The sequence below is a fragment of the Pezoporus flaviventris genome, unplaced genomic scaffold, assembly GCF_033815535.1.
Source record: "Pezoporus flaviventris isolate CSIRO_AGI_PZ_B2104156 unplaced genomic scaffold, CSIRO_AGI_Pfla_v1 ptg000112l, whole genome shotgun sequence".
Taxonomy (NCBI): domain Eukaryota; kingdom Metazoa; phylum Chordata; class Aves; order Psittaciformes; family Psittacidae; genus Pezoporus; species Pezoporus flaviventris.
The window spans coordinates 519,936-542,061 of record NW_026892660.1 but is presented as its reverse complement, the minus strand read 5'-3'; the positions used below and the strand labels follow the sequence as shown (position 1 = coordinate 542,061).

Genomic DNA, 22,126 nt, shown 5'->3' with positions numbered 1-22,126 from the left:
CTTCATCCCCAGCAAACCTACCTGGTGCCATCGCAGGCTGGGAGATGCTGTACCCAGTGGTACAGAGGGATGAGCACCTAAAGGTCCCCAGAGGCAGCAGGGGAGCCTCAGCTCTGCCCTCAGGGGGAACCAGCCCCTCTCCTCTGGCAGAGCTGGAAACCCCCAAGCTGGTCTCAAGCATCGCCCTCCTACAACCACCCCACAAGTGGAGGGGAACGCGTGGGGCAGGAACAGCCCAGGCAGCCACCAGCTCCTTTCTGCAAGAGGACTTTGGGGCTAGCAAGGAGCCACCAGAGCTCAGGGCACCATTGCTGCTGCGACTTGGCCCTGCTGGGTTGAACTGGGCTGGCAGGGTCAGGCCAGCATGATCATATCAGTGACAAGGAGAGCACCCAGGGATTGTGACTTGGGTTGGAGCAGCCACTGGGGGGGCTTCCTCTGGCATTGGTCCCATAGGCGCTGCCTGGTCCCGTTCCACGCGGGAGGACGGGAAGGAGCATCAGGGCTGCAAAGGAACAGATGTTGATCCAATGGGGATAAGGTCTGGCAGCTCAGGGGCTCGAGGTAAGGAAGAGATGCTCTCTGCGGTTGAGGAGTGGAGTCATGGAACCCCAGCCTGGCTTGGGTTGAAGGGACCTTAAAGCTCATCTAAAGCCAAAAGGTGCGGGAGCCTGGCTGGAGGAGGGGAGCAGCGTGCCCCACACCAAGGCAACCTCCATCCTATAGGGAAAGGGGGAATTGTGGCTGTGCCCAGGAAGCTGAGTCCCTCCTTCAGCTGGAGATGCCCCTGAGGGGGGCAATGGCTTTCCAGAAAGCGCAGGGACCCCTGGCAAGAAGTGGGAGCAGCAAAGCTCTGGTGCCATTGGGCTACACAGCTCCGGCCCTGTTAAAGCCAGCTTCCAGGCGATGGGAATGAAGAGCTGGAGGGTAAAGGATGAGGAGCATGGGGAGCCTCGGGAGCACCGGGAACAGTGGCTGTACTCAGAAACAGACACCTTTGGCAGCAGGCTGGCATTGCTGCCGCTGCCCACCGCGGTGGGTACAAAACCAGGGTGGAAAGTTACAAGACCCTCTCTAAGATAGCAATATATTTCATAGGTAAAATAAACTATTGTACTTTCCCCTAGTGGTAAAAAAGAAGCGAGCGGCGCAGAGGCAAGATACGGACCAGGGCGAAGCTCCTGCAGGCTGTGGCTTTGCAGAGGACTCTGTTCCTCGGGGGTTTCCTCCTCACGGCTCGTGGAGCAAAGGGAAAACCAGAGGCAGGTTGTGGCTGGGAGGTCCTGGAGGGGCTCCGGGTGCGTCCCGGCTGCGGTTGGTGGCATCTCTTTGGGGTTCTGATGCTGTGGGGTTGTTCTTGTGCTTTGCCTTCAGCTCGGCTGCTGGTCTCAGCTCTTCCCTTGTCCTGGTGCTGTCCGGGGTGTCCCGGCTCCAAAACAACGTTCTCAGGCGTAGAGAGCCTTTACCAGAGCCCTTTGCCAGAGCCCTGCCGGGAAGCTGCAGGTCCCTGGGGGATGCTGTGGGCTGAACCATGGTGGGGGGACACTGGGGCCACCCCCATCTGCCCATGCCAGCCCTCACATGGCCTTGGGGTTGTGGGGGGGTTTGCCTCTGTGGAGCCCGGTGAGGCTGGTGATGGGTTAGAGCTGGGGTGAAGATGCAATATGGGGTGAAATGGGAAGTGCACGGGAGGAGATGGGAGGTTTCAGGGTGCATGGATGCAGAGTGAGATGCAGGAGGTGAGATTCAGGGTGAGATGCAGGCTATGAGATGCAGGATGAGATGCAGGCTATGAGATGCAGGCTATGAGATGCAGAGTGAGATACAGGGAGTGAGATGCAGGGTGAGATGCAGGAGTGAGATGTAGGCTATGAGATGCAGGCTATGAGATGCAGGATGAGATGCAGGGGTGAGATGCAGGCTATGAGATGCAGAGTGAGATGCAGGGAGTGAGATGCAGGGTGAGATGCAGGAGTGAGATGTAGGCTATGAGATGCAGGCTATGAGATGCAGGGTGAGATGCAGGGGTGAGATGCAGGCTATGAGATGCAGAGTGAGATGCAGGGAGTGAGATGCAGGGAGTGAGATGCAGGGTGAGATGCAGGGTGTGAGATGCAGGCTGTGAGATGCAGGGTGTGAGATGCAAGGTGAGATGCAGGGTGTCAGATGCAGGCTGTGTGGGTGCAGAGATCCCTGCCCAGCTCCTGCCATCCCTGGTGAGATCCCTCTGCTCTGCCCCAGGACATGGCTCTCTTGCACCGGTTGCGCTCCAAAGCTCTCCCCACTGGTGCTCGCCACACCTCGGGTCCCAGAAGCTGCCAGTGCCTCGGTTCATCGTGGTTTCATTACCCAGACTCGATCATTAGCCTGTGAGGAGGGTCCCACTGCGACATTGATTCTGGAGCATCGATCCTTCCTCTGGCTCTGGTCCCCAGACACAGCTCTGCTCATCGCCCCATGCAGCCCCACTGCAGCTTGTTCCTCCTTGCACCCCAGCAGAGGCACGGAAATGCTTTCCTCTGGTGCAGATCCTGCATGTCGGGCTCATTCTCCATTGAGAATGAACCTTCTGTCCATTGCCATGCTGGAATCCACTCTGCAGAGAAGCCAGCTCGGGCTGAGGGTCACCTGCAGCACATGGGGAGCAGCAGCAGAGCTCAGAATAGAGCTGGGGGGGGGCTGCCAAAGGCATTCCGGCCTCTGCCTGCCCTGCAATTACACTAATGACAAGAGCTTGGAAGAGCAGCTCATTCCCAGAAGCCAGGTATCTCCTGCCGGCCAAGGATGGGAAAAGGCTGGCAGCCTTCCTCCTCCTCTTCTTCAGCATCAGGCTCATCCATCTGTGCCTCCGTGTGCACAAAATACAGCATTATTTACGGGAGGGAAAGAGTTACAAAGGAGATTACAGGCTGAGTATACCTGGAGTAACACAGTGACTTTGATTACAATTACTGACACTGCCGGCTGAGCTGTAATTAATATCGGGGAGTAATTACAGGTTCCTTCATCTGTTTAAAAATACAGAAATAGCCTCTGCTGGGTTTTCATTGAAAGCAGCAAAGAGCAGCCCCAGAGCTGCTGCCAGGCTCCACACAGGGCCCAGGCAGAGCCCAGCACAGCCATGGGGCAGAACCGGGGAGGAAAAGGGGGGAAATGGGGAAAGCAGAACAGGAAAGGGCTGGTTCTATAAGTACCTGGGTGGATGGGTCCCCACCAAACCCAGCAGCAGTGGCACAGAGGCTGGTTTTAAACAGATGAAGCACCTTCCCCACCACCACATCCCTTGCCAGTGCGCCTCGGCTCAGCCCCGGCGCACCGGGTGCTAATGTGGTTTCTCATCCAGCAAAGAGCCCATCAGCTTCCTGGGATGCTGGGGGTGGGCAGCAATGTGAGCACCAGAGCCCTGCTGCGCCCGGGCTGGCCTGCCAGCCCCTGCCTGGCCCTGCATCCATGCATGCGTTAGACACCACCTTCCCAGCTCCAGCACGACTCCAGGGAGGAGCAGAAGGGAGAAGCATCCTTGTTCTGCCTGGGGTGGACCCACTCACACCTCCAGAGAAGCCCACGGCAGGTTATGGCCACTGTCACCCACCCAACAATGCAAGGGGGGGTGTCTGCGTGTCCAGGTAATGAGATGGGATGGAGCGTAGGCAGCATAGGTCGGAGCCTGTGCAAGGAACCACCGTGTCGGCCTCTGCTTTGCAATGCTGAGAGGGGCAGGGGAGGAAAACTCTCCCCTCCAGTGTCTCCATTGCTGCAGTGCTGCTGACTCGCTGCTTTGTTCCGTTTTCCTATGTGAAGACCTGAGATTGAGCGTGGGTTTTCCGTCCGCCACCGGCCTCCGCGGCGCGGGCTCGCCCGAGGCATTGCCTCCCATCCCCTTCCTTCACCACGTGTAGAGGCACCTGAACGGGGATGTGGTTCCCAATACCAAGGCGTTGGCAAAGCTCCGAGCGGCGCTCGGCACCGCTGGTCCCACCGGCTCCGGCCGAAGGGGCCCTGCGGCGGCGTGAGGACCAAATCCATGGAGACCTTAGGACCTGCACGGAGGCGCTGCCCCTGTCCATGGCGGGAGCCAGGGGCTGCGCTTTAGCAGCTGCTTGAGCTCGTGTAAGGGGTGGGGAAGGAGGTGGAGCTGACCCCGATGGGGCTCTCGGACAGAGGAGTTTGGGGGGTGCCCACGGGCACGCTGACACCCCGCGCCTCCAGCACGGCGGCGAGCAGGCGCTGCTGCTGCTGGCGCAGCATGTCGGCCATCAGCAGTGGCAGGGAATTGAAGCTGGTGCTGAGCTGCTCCAGCTTGGACTCCAGGCTGCTGATCTGCTTCTCCAGGTCCTCGCTGCGGTCGTTGAGCTCCGTGATGAGGTCGTACATCACGTTCTGCATCTGGGGAGGGACAGCGTGGTCAGTACCATGGACGGAGGGGTCAGTGCCTTGCTGGAGGGGTCAGTGCCACGGCTGGAGGGGTCAGTGGTGTGGTGGAGGGGTCAGTGCTGTGGTGGAGGGGTCAGTGCTATTTCCACTTGCAGAGCCCAGCCCTCTAACCCCTTTCTGAGCTGCCTTGTCTCGCAGGGCCCTGTGACCGCATCATAGATCACCCTGGGACATTAAATGAGGAGATCCTGTCCCTGTGCAGGCAGAAGGGAAAGCAGCAGCCGGCCCTGTGCATCCTGCGGCTGCAGGGAGCAAAGATGTCTCCTGGAGAAAGGGTGAACCCCCGCCCCCACACTAGTGCCTGGCTCGTGGCTGCTTTTCTCTTCCTGCTTATTCCCAGCTGACATCCTCAAGCCAGAGCATCTCCTGGTCAGCCAGGGCCGCTCATCCAAGTGAAGGGAAACACCTGCCGAGCCAAGGGGTCACCGGGGGGACTTGCCTTCGAGAGGTCGACCAGGGTGTTGGCTTGGTCACTGAGCTTCCGCTGCTCCATCTTCACGCTCCGCAACCTGGGGAGAAGGGAAGAGCATCACGACTGCATCCCAGGCGATAGGGAAGCATCCCCCTGCTGCACCACGGGTCCAGCATCCCCCCAGCGCCACCGCCCACCCAGCAGCCCCTTACTGGTGAATGGCTTGTAGGAACTTCCTCTGGTGCTTCCTGACTTTGGCGTGGTCGATCTTCTTCAGCAGCTTGGTGTGCTTGTAGATGAGCCACGTTTCCCGCAGGACATTGGCTGCTGCGTTCTTGATCTGCAAGAAGAGAGTTGGCCGCAGGTCACTGGCCTGCAGGATCTCATAGAGACACTGGTCTGGCTCTGCCGCCGGCTGTGAGCCGCTGCTGCCAGAGCCCTTGACCCACCCCAGCTGGAGTGAGGTGCTCGGCTTCACTCCCCATGAACTCCTGCACCTCTGCAAGGGAGATCACGGGCAGCTTGGTTGGGAATCAGGGCAGGCAGAGATGCCTGCACCAGTCCCATCCCTGCCCTGCCCTGAGCTGAGGCTCCCCCCCAGGCTCCTCACTGCACCCTGAGCCTCGAGAAGAAGGAAGAATCTCGAAGTTGTTCCCGATTCCTGCATCCATCTGCTGCTCTTGGCAGCTCCCAGCTCTGCTGCCGGCACGAGGACGTGGCTTCCGCAGGTTCCCAACTCAACCGCAGCTCTGCTGCTCACTCCAAGATGAATTGGCTGCTGTCTGCCTGGCACCGAGCCTGCGGATCCATATCCATGGCCGGAGGAGCTGGGGCCAACCGGCTGTTTGCCTTCCTGGCCCGGCCACACTGAGGCCACCAACTATCCCTGGGGATGCTCCTGTGGCATTCCGAGGGTGAAGTGGCCCTGCCACATCCCGGCACTGGGACATCACCCTTCCACGGGCTGCACCAACGCTTGCTTTGCCACCAGCCCCTATATGAAGTGTTACTCCCACCGTCAGCAGCCCACTCCATCACACCGATGCTTTGCTGTGACGAGGCTGCTGAGACCAGGGATCTCCTGCAGCCCCCATGCTGCTGGGGATGCGATGCCACAAGCAGCAACCCCCCTGCAGCCCCTGTGTCCTGCCTCAGCGATGGGAAGCTCAGGAGCCTCAGCACTGCTCCTGTCTGCAGCAGGTGAGGTGCTGAATCACAAAACCCTGTTGTCTCCCTGACACGGAGCTGATTGAGATCCTGCTCCACAGGAGGAGGGAGCCTGTTTCCTCCCAGCCGGAAAAAAAACACAGGCTTTTCCTCCCTGAGCATCCTGCATCACCTAAATCCCTGACATGGAGCTGGTGACACTCGCTCCCACCATAACACTGCTCCTCCGCTGCATCCCAGGCCCTCAGATTTGGTACCCGTGGGACCTGCCCCCACTGTGGTTCCCCCCATCCCTTCCCTGTCTCCCATGGCACCTTACCCGCTTTGTCAGCTGCGTGTCCATCATGAAGTTGTGGACGTGCTTCTCAGCTTTGGTGAGCTCCAGCTTCCTGGCCACCACGGCCACCACCAGTGCCGTGCAGCCGGCACCCTGCGCGGGGACAGCAGGCAGGGTCATGGTTTGTCACCCTCCAGCATCCTGCTGCACCCTCTCCATTGCAACCCTCTCATTCAGTAAAGCTCCGTGAACCCCCCAACCACCTCATCCTCCATATCACAGAGTGTCCTTGGGGATGTGCTGGGTCATTAATGGGATGGGCTGGGGATGACTGGCAAGGTCAGTGGTGAGCACTGGTGAGCCTTTGCATCCCCAGCATCCATTAACGGCTGGGCTAAGCCTGCTTTACCAGTGCCACCACAGCTGGTGCCCCGTGATAGCACCCGGTGGGATGGGGAACCCCCAGCTCCAGGGTGGGAAAGCACCAGCAACCTGCGGGAGGGCAGGGAAGGGGACCCCAGAATCAAGATCCCCCCCCTCCCAAATTGCTGCGTCTCCCAAAAGCGACAGCTGGGAGCTTGATTATCCCGGCGATTAGGGCTGGATCCCATCATCTCCAGGACATATTTGCCTTTGGAAAGCAAAGGCACCAAAGCCCCCACTCCCTGCGGTGCTTGGGTGCTCTGCCTGTACCAGCTAAGCTGCCCCCCCCTCCCATAGCCTGGCAGAGGTCCCACGATCCTGGCAAATGCTTCTTAATTTATCAGAGTCATTAATTAACATCAGGCTCTGAGCTGAATCCTTCAGCAGCACCCAAGCTGCCTGCTCCCACCACTTCCCCCTTCCTGGCGGGGCTGTGGGATGCTCCGGGACCCCTCATTCAGCTGGGAAACACTCTAGCCCCCCCTCCAAGGGGTATTTTCCACTTCGCCTGGCTCCTTTGGGCCTCGCTGGTACCTGACCCCATCGACACAGATCAAAGACTTCAGATAATGGAAAATTAACAGTTGCTGGTGGAGCAGGGAGGGGGAACGGCTCCAATACAACACCTGGAGCCAAGGGGCATAGAGCTGGGTGCGCTGGAGACGGCTCCATTTGCACCATCACCTTCTGAGCCAAAACTCCACGTCCTCTAATCCCAGCTCTATCAGCTCGCAGGAGTCCTCAAAGCTGTAGCCCTTGTGCCTTGTGCAAGGACAAACCAGCTGGGAAGCAGGTCCTGGTAAAACCTGGTGGCCCTGCTGCCATGCTGGGCACAAGCAGAGCCCACAGCGGGGCAACCGGCTCAGCACGGCCCTTACCATGATGCCAGTGAGCAGACAGACACCCTTCCCGCAGTAGGTGTGTGGGACCATGTCACCATAGCCGATGGAGAGGAAAGTGATAGAGATGAGCCACATGGCACCCAGGAAGTTGCTGGTTACATCCTGCTGGTCATGGTACCTGCCAAGGGGACACGGGCATCAGTGTCGGGGCAGGGGATGGGGAGCAATGGGTGCAGCTGGGCATGGTGGCTGCCCCAGCACAAGGCTGTGCAGTGGGGAAGAGGGATTAAGAACGTGGCAGATGCCCCCCAGCAGCAGCAGTTGCACAATTCCTGGCCCAGGGAAAAACCACATGGACAGAAACAGAGTGAGAACTCAGCGGAAAAGGCTTCTGCTTCCCGTCAGAGCTGTCACCACGTCCCGGTCCTGCCGCCGGCGTCCCGATGCCACGTGGCGTGGTGGAAAGAGCTGCCTGATGGGAGAAACAGCTGCAAACCCCCAACCGCGCCAGCTCCCTGCCGGCATCCTGCTCTGCATCCTGCTCTGCATCCCACTCTGCATCCTGTTCTGCATCCCGCTCTGCATCCCACTCTGCAACCCGCACTGAGCCCCCTGTGCCACACCGGGGACCAGCAGTGGGTCCTGCTGAGCCTCTGGGTGATGCTTCCCAAGGGATGCAGTGCTGCTTCCTGGCAGTGCAGCAGGACCAAGGTGCAGGCAGCACCTTCACCCTGTCACCCTCACTGCCTGCACACATCCCTCTCCCCAGCAGGCTTCTTCTGACCTCCTCATGAAATCACTAGAGGGAAAACAGATGGAGCTTTTGGCAGTTACCCCCCCCGGTTTATCCCAGCTCCTCACTCCCAGAGCAGTTGGGTTTTCTCCCTTTCTGAAATGTTTTTCCCACCAAGTAAGTGGACACTCAGAAGCTGACACAGGAGGGGCAGGAAGAGGAGCTGCCACCATCAGTTACACCCCAGAACCCATTTCCATCACCCACTAAGGGCACAGGAACTCCCTGCCATGGGGCTGCCCTGAATATCGCGCCGGTCCCACGGAGCATCACCACGCTGGCCGCACCAGCTCGGCTGAACCGACCCCTCACGTCTGGGCAGCAGCATCATAGCTGCACCCTCACCCTGGGGAGTGAGCACACGTGTGGGCACACGTGTGTGTGAGCGCACGTGTGTGTGAACACACACGGGTGCCATCAGCGGCGGTGCCGGCATCGCCCGCAGCGCTGCGTGGCCGGCGAGCGGGCGAGGTTGCTAAGCGACTCGCTGCCTTCGGAGCGCGGTGCCCCCCGGCACGCACTGCGGGACGCCCGGCAGCGCCGTGGCAGCACCGGCGCTGGAGCAGCCCACGGTGCCGCAGCGGGGCCGTGCCATCGCCACGGAGCCACCTCTGCGCGGGGCTGCTCTGTGGGGCGCTCCCACAAAGCGCAGCAAACTGGTTTCCAGTGGGAACGGGAAACCGGTGGGGACGCATCCTGCGCGGCCTCCGTGGGAGCTTTGTGGACCCGGGGATGGTGCAGTCCTCATGGATGGAGGGGAGGATGCAGGGGTCCTGCAACCCACGGTCGGTGCATCCGCAGCCGCGCTCTTGAGTCCCCCCCAGGTCCCCATCAGATAGAGGGAGGTGGCAGCAGCTGTGGTGCCGGTGATCCGCAGCGCCTTGTCTGCGTCATTCCTGGCTCTTTTTTCCCCTGTCGCTAATGGTTCTTTATGTACTTTGCATTTTCCAGCCTAAGCCCACTCCCAGGTGGAGAATCAACCCCCTGGGTGCCCCGGGGAGCATGGTCACCCGCTCCCCATTTAGGAGGCCCAAATGAAGATCTCCCAAACACAAAGAAGCGGTGCACGAGCATCCAGCACACACCCAGAACATCGCTGTGGGAGGCACGGAGGCAAACACAGGCTATAAAGGCTTGTCAAATCTCAGCGTGTCACTCCGCTCTGCTGCTCTAATGCCTCTTCACAAGGTGATGAGAACGATGAGTCCTACCTTAGGGAAGAGAAGGGGTGGTCTTGTCCAGCCTTGTAAGCACCCAGCCCCAAGCTGGGGGTCCCTGGGGTGCCACAGGTGCCATCTCTCACACCTCAGGTCCACGGATGGCACGAAGCTGCCACAACAACTTCAAGGGATTCCGGTGCAAGTCCACAGACACTGAATCACAACGCATGTGTTGTCCGCAGTGTTATCCCTCTGGGGCAATTAGCTGAGCTTTGATGGCAGCACAGCACCAAGCTCAGCCTCTGGAGACAGGGATGGCTGGGATGGGAAGCACACCACCAGGATGGACAGAGGCTGCTGGTACCCTGCACCCCTGCAGCACAGCACTGGGGAGGGCTGGGGGTGCCCCGCCACAGCCTCCTGGTTCCCCCCGGGGGACAAAGGAGCCCTGACATGTCCTCAGGAGATGGAGGAGCAGCGGTACCCATCAGGGCTTGTCGCTACAGCAACCCTGCACCCAGCGCGCCGATGGCGGTGTGATGCCATCCGGCAGTGGGTTTGTCACCACGGTGTTGTCATGGCAGTCACTCGCAACAACACCAGAGCCCGCACCAGGCGCTGCCACTCGCCAGCCTCGCAGCACCCCCAGCTCCTCCTGTTCCCCCCATTGCCCTGGGGCTCCCACACCAGCTCCTCAGCATCCCCTTGCACCCTGACCTGCGCTGCCTCTGCCTCCTGCTTCTGGGGGCTCACTGGTGGGACACGGTGGCTGCTGAGCCCCCAGAACTCTGCATCCCTCACACATGGTGCTGGGACACCACTGAGCACCCCGAACCACCACACATCCTGAACAGCCCCTCTCACCTCTCGCACACCCGGACCGTCCACGCGGCGATGATCCAGAGGGAAATGCTGAAGACCAGCAGCACCGTCCCGGGGCAGATGGTCATAAGAGTCTTCATGACAAAGCGGGTGTTGAAGTTGATCTTGTTGAGCGCTCCAATGCTGCGCGAGGAGGCATCAGTGAAGAGCTTGCTGTGCAGCAGCATCACACGAGCGATCAGGTAGAGGCGCAGGAACATGGGGATGGACAAGATGATGTCCACATCTGCCTCTGCCCGGGAAGGCGTGTAGGAGAAAGCCAGGCGGGCTGTCCAGAAAAATTTGTACTCCCCGGGGATGGGGTGAATGGCACAAACCAGCATCTCCAGGCTGATGTAGAGGATGCGCTCGTACGTCATCGCTATCCGCCAGTCATCAGCGCCATTGTCGATCACAAAGAGCTGCCAGGATGCAAAACCATACAGTTACCAGTGGTCCTGGTAACCAGTGCCCCACCAGCATCATACCACAGGCAGTGGCGAGGACCAGCAACAGAGCCCTGCAGAGCTGGGGATGTCTTTGGCCAGAAGGGCTGGGAATGGATTGGAAAGGAAAAGGTGGGAATGAGCTTTCACCATCCCCTCCGCTGCTCTCCCGGTGTGTTTAGGAGATGGTCACAGTGCTGGAGACCCCCCAGAGAGCTTTACGGTTCCTGGAGCACACACCTGGCATAGGGACAACTCTCTCCTACACACTCCCATGCAGTGGCTGGCCAGAGCCTTGCCCAGGCACAGAGCTGCGGTGCCACAAAGCCCCAGCATGCCCCAGACCCTTCCCTGCCACCACAACCCGAGTGCCAAGACAGCTCTGGTGGGGGGAAGCGCCACAGCCAGAGCACTTGGCCACTGGCAGCAAAGGGATCCAGTTGTCATAGCAACCACTGGTTCATCCTGGGTACCAGCTCCCATCCCACCACTGGTGGTGGTGATGGAGTCAGGGATTCTGCTGGAGCTTCAGGATGGCAGCTGGGGCTGGTCCCTCTGGGACACTGCCCAAGCCTAGGCGGTCACCCACCCCACCGGTGGGTCCCTCCCAAGGCTACCGTCAGCTCGTGCCGGGTGCAGTGGGGACACTGGTGTCACTCACAGCCCTGGGGACACACTCAAGGCCTCTCCGCAAGCAGTGCTTGGCAAAGGCACCCCTGGGAAGGGATCCAAGGGGGATGTGGCAGCTGGTGCTCCTGTCACCGCTGTGTCCTCTACCCTGTAAAGCACAGAGCCACACTGGCTCCTCCAGACCATGGGTGGGAGCCAGAAACAACCCTCCTGCCTCACTGGAAATCCCCCTGCTCCTGCGGCAGGCACCTCACCACACGGCACCGCACCGCACCGCGCAGCACACAGGGCTGTCCCCAAGGGGACTGACTCATGGAGCAGCCGTCCCCAGCCACCTCCCTTTCTGTTGGGAAAGCTCCGCTCCTTTGAGCTGCTTTGTTTGAGAGCTTGTTTATAGAACTGCTCCAAGCTGTCAGGGGAGATCCTCAGGCATTTAGCGAGCTGACAGCCCATTCCTTCCTGGAAAAGGGTGTTAAAAATAAACAAATTAGCGAGAGGAAAAAGGCAGGGAGCCCTTTGGCTGCGATGGGGGGGTGGGGTGGGGTGTGTGTGTGTGCAATGGGCCAGGTTGGGCAAGGGAAGGAGCAAGGAGGCATTCAGGCAGGTCCCCCTGCACCAGCCCCTCTCAGCCCTGGGCCGACGGCACATCAGCACATCGCTGCGGGTTTCCATGGAAACCCTGGCGCGGTCCAGCAGCACCCAGCGGGGCATCCCCAGCATCCCAACATTTCAGCATCCCCAGCATCCCAGCACTGGAAGAAGCAAGCCTGGGGATCACTATTGCTCTGGTCAAGTGAAACACCAGTGAAGCCTCTGAGAAGCTGCACTGGGGGTACAGACCAGAGCCACCTCCACGGGGCTGAGCCTGGTGAGACCCCAGGTTGAGAACCCAGCAGCGCTGGTGGCAGTTCTGCACATGCTCAGCGCAGTGAAGAGCAAGGGACACACAGAGCAGGGAGCAGAGCTGGAAGGATCGGGGGACAGCCCCTGGCTGGTGGACAATGGACAGGGAGACACACAAGGGACCCACTGCCATCCCAGCCCATTGATGACAGTGGGCACAGGCAGCTGGGGAGGGGACAGGCAGAACCCAGGGCCCCAGGCACAGTGATACCCCAGCCCTGGAGAGACCAAGAGCAGGGAGAGCTGCAAATATCCCCAAAGACTTGGCAATTAATGCAGTTGATCCCAGAATCCCAGCCCTGTTTGGGTTGAAGGGACCTTAAAACTCATCCAGCTCCAACCTCTGCCACAGGCAGGGACCCCTTCCACTGGAGCAGCTTGCTCCAAGCCCTTGTGTCCAACCTGGCCTTGAGCACTGCCAGGGATGGAGCAGCCACAGCTTCTCTGGGCACCCTGTGCCAGCACCTCAGCACCCTCATAGGGAAGAGCTTCTGCCTAAGAGCTCATCTCAATCCCCCCCTCTGGCAGGTTAAAGCCATTCCCCTTGTCCTGTCCCTACAGGCCCTTGTCCAAGGCCCCTCTCCAGGTTTCCTGTAGCCCCTTCAGGCACTGGAGCTGCTCTGGGGGCTCCCCTTCAGGAGCCTTCTCTTCTCCAGGATGAACCAGCCCAGGTCTCTCAATACTGAAGGAAGAGGCTGAAGTTGCTGTTGAGGCCGAGGTGGGGGGCTTAGCAGTGCCACAGCAGGGTGAGCGCAGCCCCCTCTTAGGCCAGAGGGATGAGAAGCTGAGGATTTACAGCTCTCTCAGCCCTGCTTCCATCCCCACCCGATTACCAGCAATCCCTTTAGAAGCACCTAAGAGATAATAGGGCGATCAGCAGCCAGCATGGCTTTGCCTGGAGCAAATCAAGTCAAACCGATCTCATTCCCTTCCCTCCCAGGGTCAGCAGCCGCCGGGACCGCGTGCGCTCTGGAGCAGGGATGTTGGCTCCGGACACGGGCAGAGCAGCGGGGAAGCCCCGCGGGGCGGCCGCGGTGTTTGCTCAACCAACCCTCTCCCAAGAACAACAAGCAGAGGAAGGTGGCAGCGCCGGGGCACGGCCCCCCCGGCTGCCCGCAGCAGCCACCCCGGGGTAAACATTACCCAGCTCAGACCGGAGCACTCAAATATTTGCTTTGAGGCTCCAGCCCCGGTCCCGAGCAGGACGAGAAGCAAAGCACCAGCTCATGGGGCTGGGGGCTGCAGTGCCCCTGCCCGGGATGCTCCTTCTCCCGCACGCCCGTTTGTTTCTCCCATCCCATCGAGCTGAAGCTGGATCCTGCATGGAAGCACAGCCTTCCTGAAGCAAACTGGGGGCCCTTTCATTTCCCAGCAAAGGGAGGAAGAGAGTGGGCAGCCCTGATTAGGAAAGATTTCATAGCTTTCCTTGGCACCTCAGCAGGTCCGAGCCCTTCCTGCTGCAGCCTCCCACAGTCACCGACAGCTCTGCCCAGGCAGACCCCTCAGTGCTCCTGAGACCCTCTCCTGCCCCCCGAGGCCCCGGCAAGGACAGAGGAGGATCCACGCAGGCTGTGGCACAGGTCCCTCATCCCACCAGAGCCCTGGCACCATGGGGACCTACCTGCACCTCCCGCGTGTGGTAGGCGATGATGAGGCCCAGCAGGATGATGGTGGAGAGGCTGATAAGACATTTTAGGGCCAGGGAGAACATGGAGTCCTGCAAGGCAAGAGCAGGGCAGGCATTAGGGGGGATACCCCATGACACCGGGCTCCGCACCCCCAGGGAGATGCTTCCCCCTCCACCAGCATTTCAGGAGCCCCAGCTCCCACCCAGAGCAGCTTGGCATGGCAGCTAGGGCACCACCAGCACCACTGGCACCACCAGCACCATGGGCAAGAGTGGCTTTTTCTCCAAAATGGGATTTGAATCCAATCCTGGCAAATGTAATGACCATCCTCCCCTTGCTGCCACATGGACACCAGCACCCCAGCCGCATCTGGCATGACCACAATATTATGGCACCCTAATGGATGATCTAATTAGAAAGTCCTGATAATTAGCTCGATGTAAATGAAATCAGCCCCTGATTCACTGGTGGCCAAAGTGGACCCAATCGGGAAGAGCAGGATTCACCGTCCTCTCCTATGGGCTCGCCTCTGGATCCCATTCAGTCACCGGCAAGCTCATGCTGCCATGATCCGGACCACCGGTGCCGGGGCACCCACTGAGCACTGGCAGCCCCTCACCAAGGTGTTATCTCCAAACCAGCACCCATCCGCACCTCCACCCCGCACTCTGAGAGCCAGCACGCTCATGGCACGTTGCACCTATCCTTTGCTCCCCAGTGCACCCGGCTGCCTTCAGCCTCGCTTCTCTCCCCGGTGTTCCCCAGGCCCGCGGGGTATTTAACCACGAAGAAGGGACTATTTGCCGCGGAGGCTGTGGCGCATTGTTAACGACTTGGCTCCGACCGTGCAATTGTGTGGATATAATGGCTGGTGCTGAGAGAAGTGCCGGGGACCAAGCAACGGCTATTAATAGGCAAACTCTGGGGCAGGGCTCGTGCCAAGGCTGCTCCAGCCAGACCCTTCCCTGCTCTGCCTCCCCAGAGGACGGGGACCACCGGCCCTCCTGGCAAGTGTTATTGGCAAGGGCTTTCCCAACGCCTCCTTCCAGCACCGGGTCCAGAGGGACCCGGCAGGAAGAGCCGCTGCTGGAGCCCATGCTGGTGGCAAACAACGGCAAGGAATGGAGGGACTCGGCTGGGATGGGAGGATGCTTCCCCCCGGCGGTGCCGCGCCGGAGCAGGGAGAGGCCCCATCCTGCCCACACCCGAGGGACCGGCAGAGAGCGCCGGCAAACCCCGGCCACCGCTTCCCGGCTCGGCCCCACCGGCAGCGGAGCTGGAGCGGGGCCAGGGTCGGCAGCACCGACAGCTGCCCGGGCACAGCCGCGGCCCCGCTCGGGTTTCCCACCGGCGGCTGCCGAGGGGCGTTTACAAACAATCGCCCACTGCCGACCCCTGCGGGGCTCGGCCCCGGCAGCGCGGCAGGCGCCGGGGTCGCGGTGGCCGCGGGCGGCGGCGCTGACTCACAGGGTCTTCCCCGGCTGCGTGCGGGGCTGGCACATGCGTGCGAGGCGTCTCTGGCACCCCGCGCCCGGCACGGGGGCCCGGTGCGGGCAGCCGCGGCTCAACAGGTAGCGGGCGACGGTGGCGGCGGGGTTTGGCCTTGGTGCCGCCGACAGGGAACCGCTGGGGAGGATGTGGCGGTGAAGAGAGGCGAAGCATCCTCGTTCCCCAGCGGGGGAGCCAGGGATGTGGGCTCGGCACGGAACAATCCCTCTGCCTCCGCCAGCGCGCAGGGAGCCGCTGCTGCCGGCTCCTGTGCTCCCACCGCCGCCGACAGCCGGGAGCCCCCCGCTTCCAGACGGGCACCTCCGTGGGGTCCCCCCACACCCACAGGACCCCCGGCCGCGTCCCTCGCTCCCTCCTTCCCTCCCTCCTTCCACCTGCTCCAGCTCTGTCGCTGCCTCTGCCCGCGCCACCCTCCCCACCGCCCGCGCTGGATAATAGCAGGAAGCAGCGAGCGGCCCCTTCCCACCGGCTCCTGCCCCCAGCCCCCTCAGCAGCGTCCCGCTGACGCCCATGGGTGCCACACACGCCCTTTGCCGGCGCGGGTGCTGATGCCTTCCCCTCTCTGGATAGGTATAAATAACATGACAGATGTCTATACAAAGAGTTATTCATATCGCTGCCAACCAGCGCAGCCCGGGAGCAGGAGCTGGAAGGGGCGTGGGGGGGGGAGAATTATAAATAAAAGACACCGTCCTGCAAAAAAGAAAAAAAGGAAAAAAAATGGAAGAAAAGGGTGTGGAGGAGGCGGAGGAGGAGGGAGATGGGGCTCTGAGTACCGCCGAGGGCACAGCGCCTCGAGGGGCACCCAGCCAGGCCGCCCATGGGCACCGCAGACCCTGGTGGGTCTGTCCTCGGTACTGCTGGCACGTGGGGCAGCGCCTGCCCAGGCACCTGGTACACACTGGCTGCCACGCGGCCCCGGTGGCCACAGCCCCGTCCGGCACCTGCGGCCGCAGTGTCCCCATCGGTCCCCATCCAGCTGCGTCCCATGGCTCACAGAGCCAACGGCTCCATGTGTATCCCACGGGACACCATACGGGGCACACAGTGCTGCGCTCACCCCGCTGGCCACCGAAGAGCACCGACAGCCCCGCGCCCAAGGTCTGGCCCCTTCTGTACCTTGGAGTAGAGCCCCCAGGAGAGCTCGGTCTCGATGACCATGACGACGATGCCGAACATGCCGAAGATGAGCGCGTAGTCGCTGAGGCGCTTCCTTTTCTCAAAGAGCGCCCGGCGGTGCCCCAGCCGGTAGCCGATGTTCTGCGCCTTGCGCTTGGGCCCCTTGGCAAAGGTGGCAGGGGCCGGGTGAGCCGGCGGGCGGCTGGGGCAGCGGGCAGCGGGCGCGTGGTTGTCCTCACGTGAGACGACGATCTCGGGGGGTCCCCCGGTACCGAAGAGCTGCAGGGGCTGCGCCTCTGGCTCGGCCTCGATGAGGTTCCGCCGGGATGCGCTGAGCCGGCTGAGGGGCTTCATCACGCCGCCGCTGTACTTGCAGGAGCTCATGGCGATCTCGGTGAAGGGGTTGCTGTCCCGCCGGTGCACCAGCGGGCTGGGCTGCCGGTGTTTGCCGCTCGCCACCCCGGAGCCCGCCGGGTGGTCGCCGAGGTTGAGCTGGCTGCCGTGGCGGGAGGAAGGGTGGAGGGCGGCGGGGGCGGCGGGAGGAGGAGGAGGGGCCCGCAGCGACCCGGGCGAGGAGTGCAACAGGCTGTGCTGGAGCGGCGGCAGCGCGGCGGGAGGCGGCGGCCGCTCATCCCCCGGTAAGGGGCAGGGACAGCGGCCGTCCTCCTCCAGGTCCCCCACGCCCGAGTCGTGCAGATGCCCCGATGTCTCCATGACGGCGGCGGCGGCGGCACCGGCGCCGCTTCACCGGGCACCGGCTCCGTTTTACCGGGCACCGGCCCCGCGCGCTGGATCATGAATGGGCGCCGCGCGCTCGCCGCTGCCGCGCGCTCGCCGCCGCCGCCGCCGCCCCCGTCGCCGCCGCCGCTGGCCCGGCCCCGCCGCGCCATTGGCCGCGCCGGGGCTCCCCGCAGGCTGACATCATCACCGCCCGCTCCCCGCTTCGTGCCCCCCCCCCCGCACCCCGCGCCCCCGGTCCCTGCGTCTCTTGCGGGGTCGTTCGGGACTTGTAGTCCGCCGGCACCGGCGCCGGTTCCGCCCATCCTCCCTCCCCGGGGGATGCCCCGCGCGCACCGGGCTCCCCTCGAAGGCACCGGGAGGGGGCTGCAGGTCCCCGGAGGGCACCACCGCCCCTCCCTCCATGATCTCCAACCAGGTCACCCCGTGTGTCCCCCAGGATGTCCCCGAGGAGAATCGGGGGCGATGCCAGACCCAGGGCTCACGCCACAGCGATGGATTTAGGGGTGACAGGACCCAAATCCCTCCCACCCTGCAACCCCTCAGGACCCCCCCGGCAGTGCCCAGCTGCTGCAAGAGAGGAGCAGGCATCAGGGCGGGAGCCGTCTGCTTGGGAAGTGGATAATCCGCAGGGAATTGGCTGCTGGAAGCCTATTAAAATACACCACAAAGCACCCAGCTGGTGACCCCCCATTAATTAAACTGCACATTTGCCTCTACCCCCACAAAGCTGGGGGGGGCACCCCGAGGGGCATCACCCATGTCTCCAGCCCCATGTGAACACCCTTCCCAAGGGAAGCGAGATGGAGCCGGGTGGCAACAGCTCTCGGTGTCAGAGCTTTACTTCCAGCACAGGCACAAGGGGGGATCTGGGGCACCCCCCACCACTGGGAGAGAGGCCACAGCTACAGGCGGCTGCGGACCGCCTGCAGGAGCATCTCCAGCTGCTGGTCCAGGGACAGCTCATCCCCATCGTTGGTGATCACCCAGTCGAAGCTCACTCCCTGGTCCAGGCCACACTCTGACTCGGCGTCATCCACCCCTGGGGAAGAGCAGAGCCCAGGTGAGGCCCCAGCCCGGGCCAGGTTCTGTCCATCCCCTGCCGCAGCCTCAGCCCATGGAGCTGGGGGGCTTCACCTGAACCCTCCAGCTCCCACAGCCAGAGGCCAGGGGCGGATCCATCTACGGGGCAGTCCTGCTGTCAGCGCAGCCCCGGGTTCATCACTGCACTCAGTGCGGCGGTCGCTCACCAGCAACGAAGACCCAGTTCCTCCTCTTCCTCGTCTCCTCAGTGGCCACGACCCGCACAGTCTGCACCACGTCACCGTAGACATCCCGGAACCACTCCACGTCCGAGAGGCGCCGCGTGTCGCTCACCACCTTTGAGGGGCTCTGTCAGCACCCATCCCGGAGCCTCCACATCCCGCGTGTCCCTGTGTCCCTCCCGGCTCACCCACACCGGCTGCGCCGCTCCCTCCACCGCTGCCCTGCAGAAGAAGCCGGGGTCGGCGTGGCGCTTCTCCTCGCCCCAATGAATCATGTCCTGCCGGAACATCTCCTTGTAGGCACTGGCGTCCAGGAGCCGCTGGAAGTCCAGGCCATGCTCCTGCGGGGATACGGGGTCAGGGGGGCACAGCCCATGCCACAGGGCTTGGTGTGGCACGGCACGGTCTGGCTCAGCACAGCACGGTGAGGCTCGGAGCAGGACGGCACAGCTCGGTACAGCTCGGCTCAGCACAGCCCAGCTCGGCATGGCACAGCGTGTCCTGGCACCGTACCTTGGCATACTGCTCCTTGAGGGGTCCGGAGAGGCGCAGCACGGTGCAGACATCGGGGCCCAGCCTGTGGGAGAGGAGTCAGAGGCACCGGCACTGGGCACGGCACCTGCCCCGATCCACCAGTACCAGCCCCAGCTCCCGGTACCGTCCCCGCCCACGGGTACCTGGCCCGACCCACCGGTACCGACCCCCCAGGTACCAGCCCCAGCTCCCGGTACCGGCCCCGCCCCCAGGTACCTGGCCCGACCCACCGGTACCGACCCCCCCCCCCCGGTACCAGCCCCAGCTCCCAGTACCGCCCCCGCCCGCGGGTACCTGGCCCGACCCACCGGTACCGACCCCCCGGTACCAGCCCCAGCTCCCGCTACCGGCCCCGCCCCCAGGTACCTGGCCCGACCCACCGGTACCGACCGCCCCCCCCGGACACCGCCCCCCCCCCCCGGTACCGGCCCCATCTCCCGGTACCGGCCCCGCAGCTCCTCGGCCACAAAATCCTTCCCCGATTTCCTCTTCCCGCTCAGCAGCAGCACCGCACGCGGCGCCGCCATCCGCGCCCCGGCCACGCCCCCCCCCCCCCCCCCCCCGCGGGAGAGCCCGATGGTACTGCCCGAGGAGGGCGGGGCTGGGCGAGGCGCCGCTGACTCCGCCCCTCCGGCGGCGCTCCCGTATCATGGCGCCCCCTGCAGGGCGGGCGGGCAGAGGAAGTCCCCCAAAACCTGCCCTGGCCCCCCCGCCCCGCCGCCCCTTTCCCCAGCGCCCCCTTCCCTCCCCGCTCCCCATTTCCCCCTCACGCCGCTCCCCCGCAGCAGGCACAGCTCTGCCCAGCGGTGACTTTATTGCGTGGCAGCAGCACAATCAACACTGTCTTACTGGGGACCCGGCCCCCGTGGGCGCAATGGCAGCCCCCCAAAGCCAGCCCGTGGGGACCCCTTCACGGGGGTGCTGGGTCAAGGCTGTGATGGGGCGGCCACCCTGGCTCTACCCTGCGGTGCTGGGGGGGGTCTCCACCCTCGCTCCTTCCCACCGGTGCTGCAAGAGAAAGAGGGGCTGTGATGGGGAGCAAGGGCTGGACCCCGCAACCCCCCGGCCCCGCTGCCCCTCACCCGCGGTAGTGGCTCAGCACAAACTCCTCGAAGCCATCGGCCGCGTCCTTGCCGCCCCGCTCGCGCCGTGCCAATGCCTCCAGCATCTCCTCCACCTCCTCCACGAAGTCGGTGAAGCGCAGGCGGTCGTGGGCAAAGGCCCCATCAGGTCCGAAGGCCCCGTCCAGCTGCGCTGCCACTCCCTCAAAGTGCTGCCCCCAGCCCAGCCGCCCCATGAACCCCTCCAGCAGCCGCAGGAACTGGCTCTTCTGCACCGGATCCAGCGCGGCCCCCAGCACCTCCTGGCCCTCCTTGCGGGCGCATTCAGCCACCCCAATGCAGCCCTGGGGTGCCCGGTACCGGCTGAAGGGGGGGACCCGAGACGGCTTCCCCCAGGCTTTGCCCTGCTTGTACTCCCGGGGGAACCGGGTGTCCTTGCTGCGCCCATAGGGTTTGCCGTGTCCCCTCCTCTTGCGCTCGTCGGCACCGTGCCGCTTGCTCTCCTTCTCTGCCTTGAACCGCTTCTTCCAGGCCCCCCCTGCCTCCAGCTCCCTGCTCAGGCGCTGCTCCAGGGCGCTCAGCTCTGCCACCAGCGCCTCGAGCCCCCCGGTGCCTCGTGCCCGCTCCAGGGCCCCTGCCAGCTCCCGCCGCACCGACGCCAAGCGTGGGCCCTCACGCCACGCCGTGTCCCCACTGGGGCCGGGGGGCTGCTCCGGTGTTGCAGCCTCCCGCAGGCGCTGCAGCTCAGCCTGGGTCTCCCGCAGCATGGCTGCTTCCCGCTCCAGCGCCGCCCGAAGCCGCGCATTCTCTGCTTCCAGGCTCTGCTGCTGTGCCCCGGCTACCGCCACTTTGCCCTCACTCTTGCGCAGCAGCACCTGCAGCTCTTCCTTGTGGGCCTGGGGGGCAGCGGGGCCGTGAGCGAGGTGGGATGGGGGCAGCACCACCGGGACGGGGCATTGGCTCCCCAAGCCCCACCTGCAGCTCTGCCTGCATGAGCCGGATCTCCTGGTTCTCCTTCGCCAGCTTGTCCAGAAGCAGGCTCAGGGACTGTGGGCTCTGCAGGTCCCCAGCACCCGATGGTGGCAGCTTCTTCTGTGAGGCCTGGGGGAGAGGAAAGATGGAGCCGGGGGTGCCACCTGCCCCTGGTCAGTGTGGAGAGGCTCAGCTCCACTGCAGATCCCTCCTTACATTGCTGTCAATGGGCAGCAGCGGTTCCTGCTCCCCGGCTGCCACATCCCGATTCACCACGTGCTCTGTGGGGTCTGGGGAGTGGAACCAGACAGGAGGGAGGCATCGAACCACAGCCACATGCATGCTGCCGTGTGCCCGCATCCTGCCCAGCACTCACCATCTGCTGGGTCATAGATGCCACCTGCGGACAAGAAGGGATGAAGGGGAGGCAGGGCCCCAACTGTGCCCCTGGACCCCCATCCTGCCCCAGGACCCCACTCACCAGACACAATCAGCAGCCCCACGGCCACCAGCGCCACAGCCCCCAGCAGGTACTTGCTCATGCTGAGCCCGTCCTCGTCCCTGGTGCCCGGAGTCCCCCGGTGCGAGGCTGGCACGGGAGGGGGTGACCCAGGACAGGGCTCATGGCCCCACCGTCGCCGCAGCCCCTCCACATCATCATCACTGCTGGTGCAGGTCCCTTCCTCCGCTGGTGGCTCTGGGGAGGGATGGGCACCTCCAGGGAGGGGCTGCCCCTCAGCACGGCCCCCCCTGCCCGGCCCCCGCAGGGCCTGACCTGCAGCGGGGAACTCAGCCCCGGCATCGGGCTCTTTCTGCTCGTCACCACCGGGCTCTGCGGAGCCGTCCAGAGGGGGCTCGGCCCCGGGCTCCTGGTGCCCTTCCGGGTGCTGCGGGGTCCCGCGTTCCCCTGGCAGGAGCCCGGGCCCCGGGTCCCCTCTCGGTCCAAGCCCCG

At 63.3% G+C, this 22,126-nt stretch overlaps 2 protein-coding genes across 5 annotated transcripts; both read right to left on the bottom strand.

Moving 5' to 3' along the window:
* Positions 1–3,993: 3,993 nt before the first annotated feature.
* KCNN3 (potassium calcium-activated channel subfamily N member 3) lies at positions 3,994–17,443 on the bottom strand. Its single transcript, XM_061477849.1, has 8 exons — positions 16,605–17,443; positions 13,970–14,065; positions 10,373–10,791; positions 7,592–7,733; positions 6,333–6,443; positions 5,059–5,186; positions 4,874–4,943; positions 3,994–4,386 (listed from the first exon to the last, which is right to left on the bottom strand). Exons 1-8 carry the CDS (start codon positions 17,316–17,318, stop codon positions 4,090–4,092), a joined length of 1,977 nt encoding a protein of 658 aa, XP_061333833.1. The 5' UTR covers positions 17,319–17,443; the 3' UTR covers positions 3,994–4,089.
* Positions 17,444–18,166: 723 nt separating this feature from the next.
* LOC133281930 (phosphomevalonate kinase-like) lies at positions 18,167–21,863 on the bottom strand. Of its 4 annotated transcripts, XM_061477831.1 has the most exons (9): positions 21,656–21,863; positions 21,551–21,574; positions 21,391–21,464; positions 21,178–21,303; positions 20,224–21,098; positions 19,121–19,184; positions 18,796–18,885; positions 18,593–18,722; positions 18,167–18,384 (listed from the first exon to the last, which is right to left on the bottom strand). In XM_061477831.1, exons 1-9 carry the CDS (start codon positions 21,714–21,716, stop codon positions 18,248–18,250), a joined length of 1,581 nt encoding a protein of 526 aa, XP_061333815.1. In that variant the 5' UTR covers positions 21,717–21,863; the 3' UTR covers positions 18,167–18,247. The 4 variants fall into 4 exon arrangements, with proteins under 4 accessions (XP_061333815.1, XP_061333813.1, XP_061333816.1 ...); XM_061477829.1 differs by having other exon boundaries at positions 18,796–18,948; positions 21,391–21,574; positions 21,656–21,767; XM_061477832.1 differs by lacking the exons at positions 20,224–21,098; positions 21,178–21,303; positions 21,391–21,464; positions 21,551–21,574; positions 21,656–21,863 and adding an exon at positions 19,586–19,722 and having other exon boundaries at positions 18,796–18,948.
* Positions 21,864–22,126: the final 263 nt, after the last annotated feature.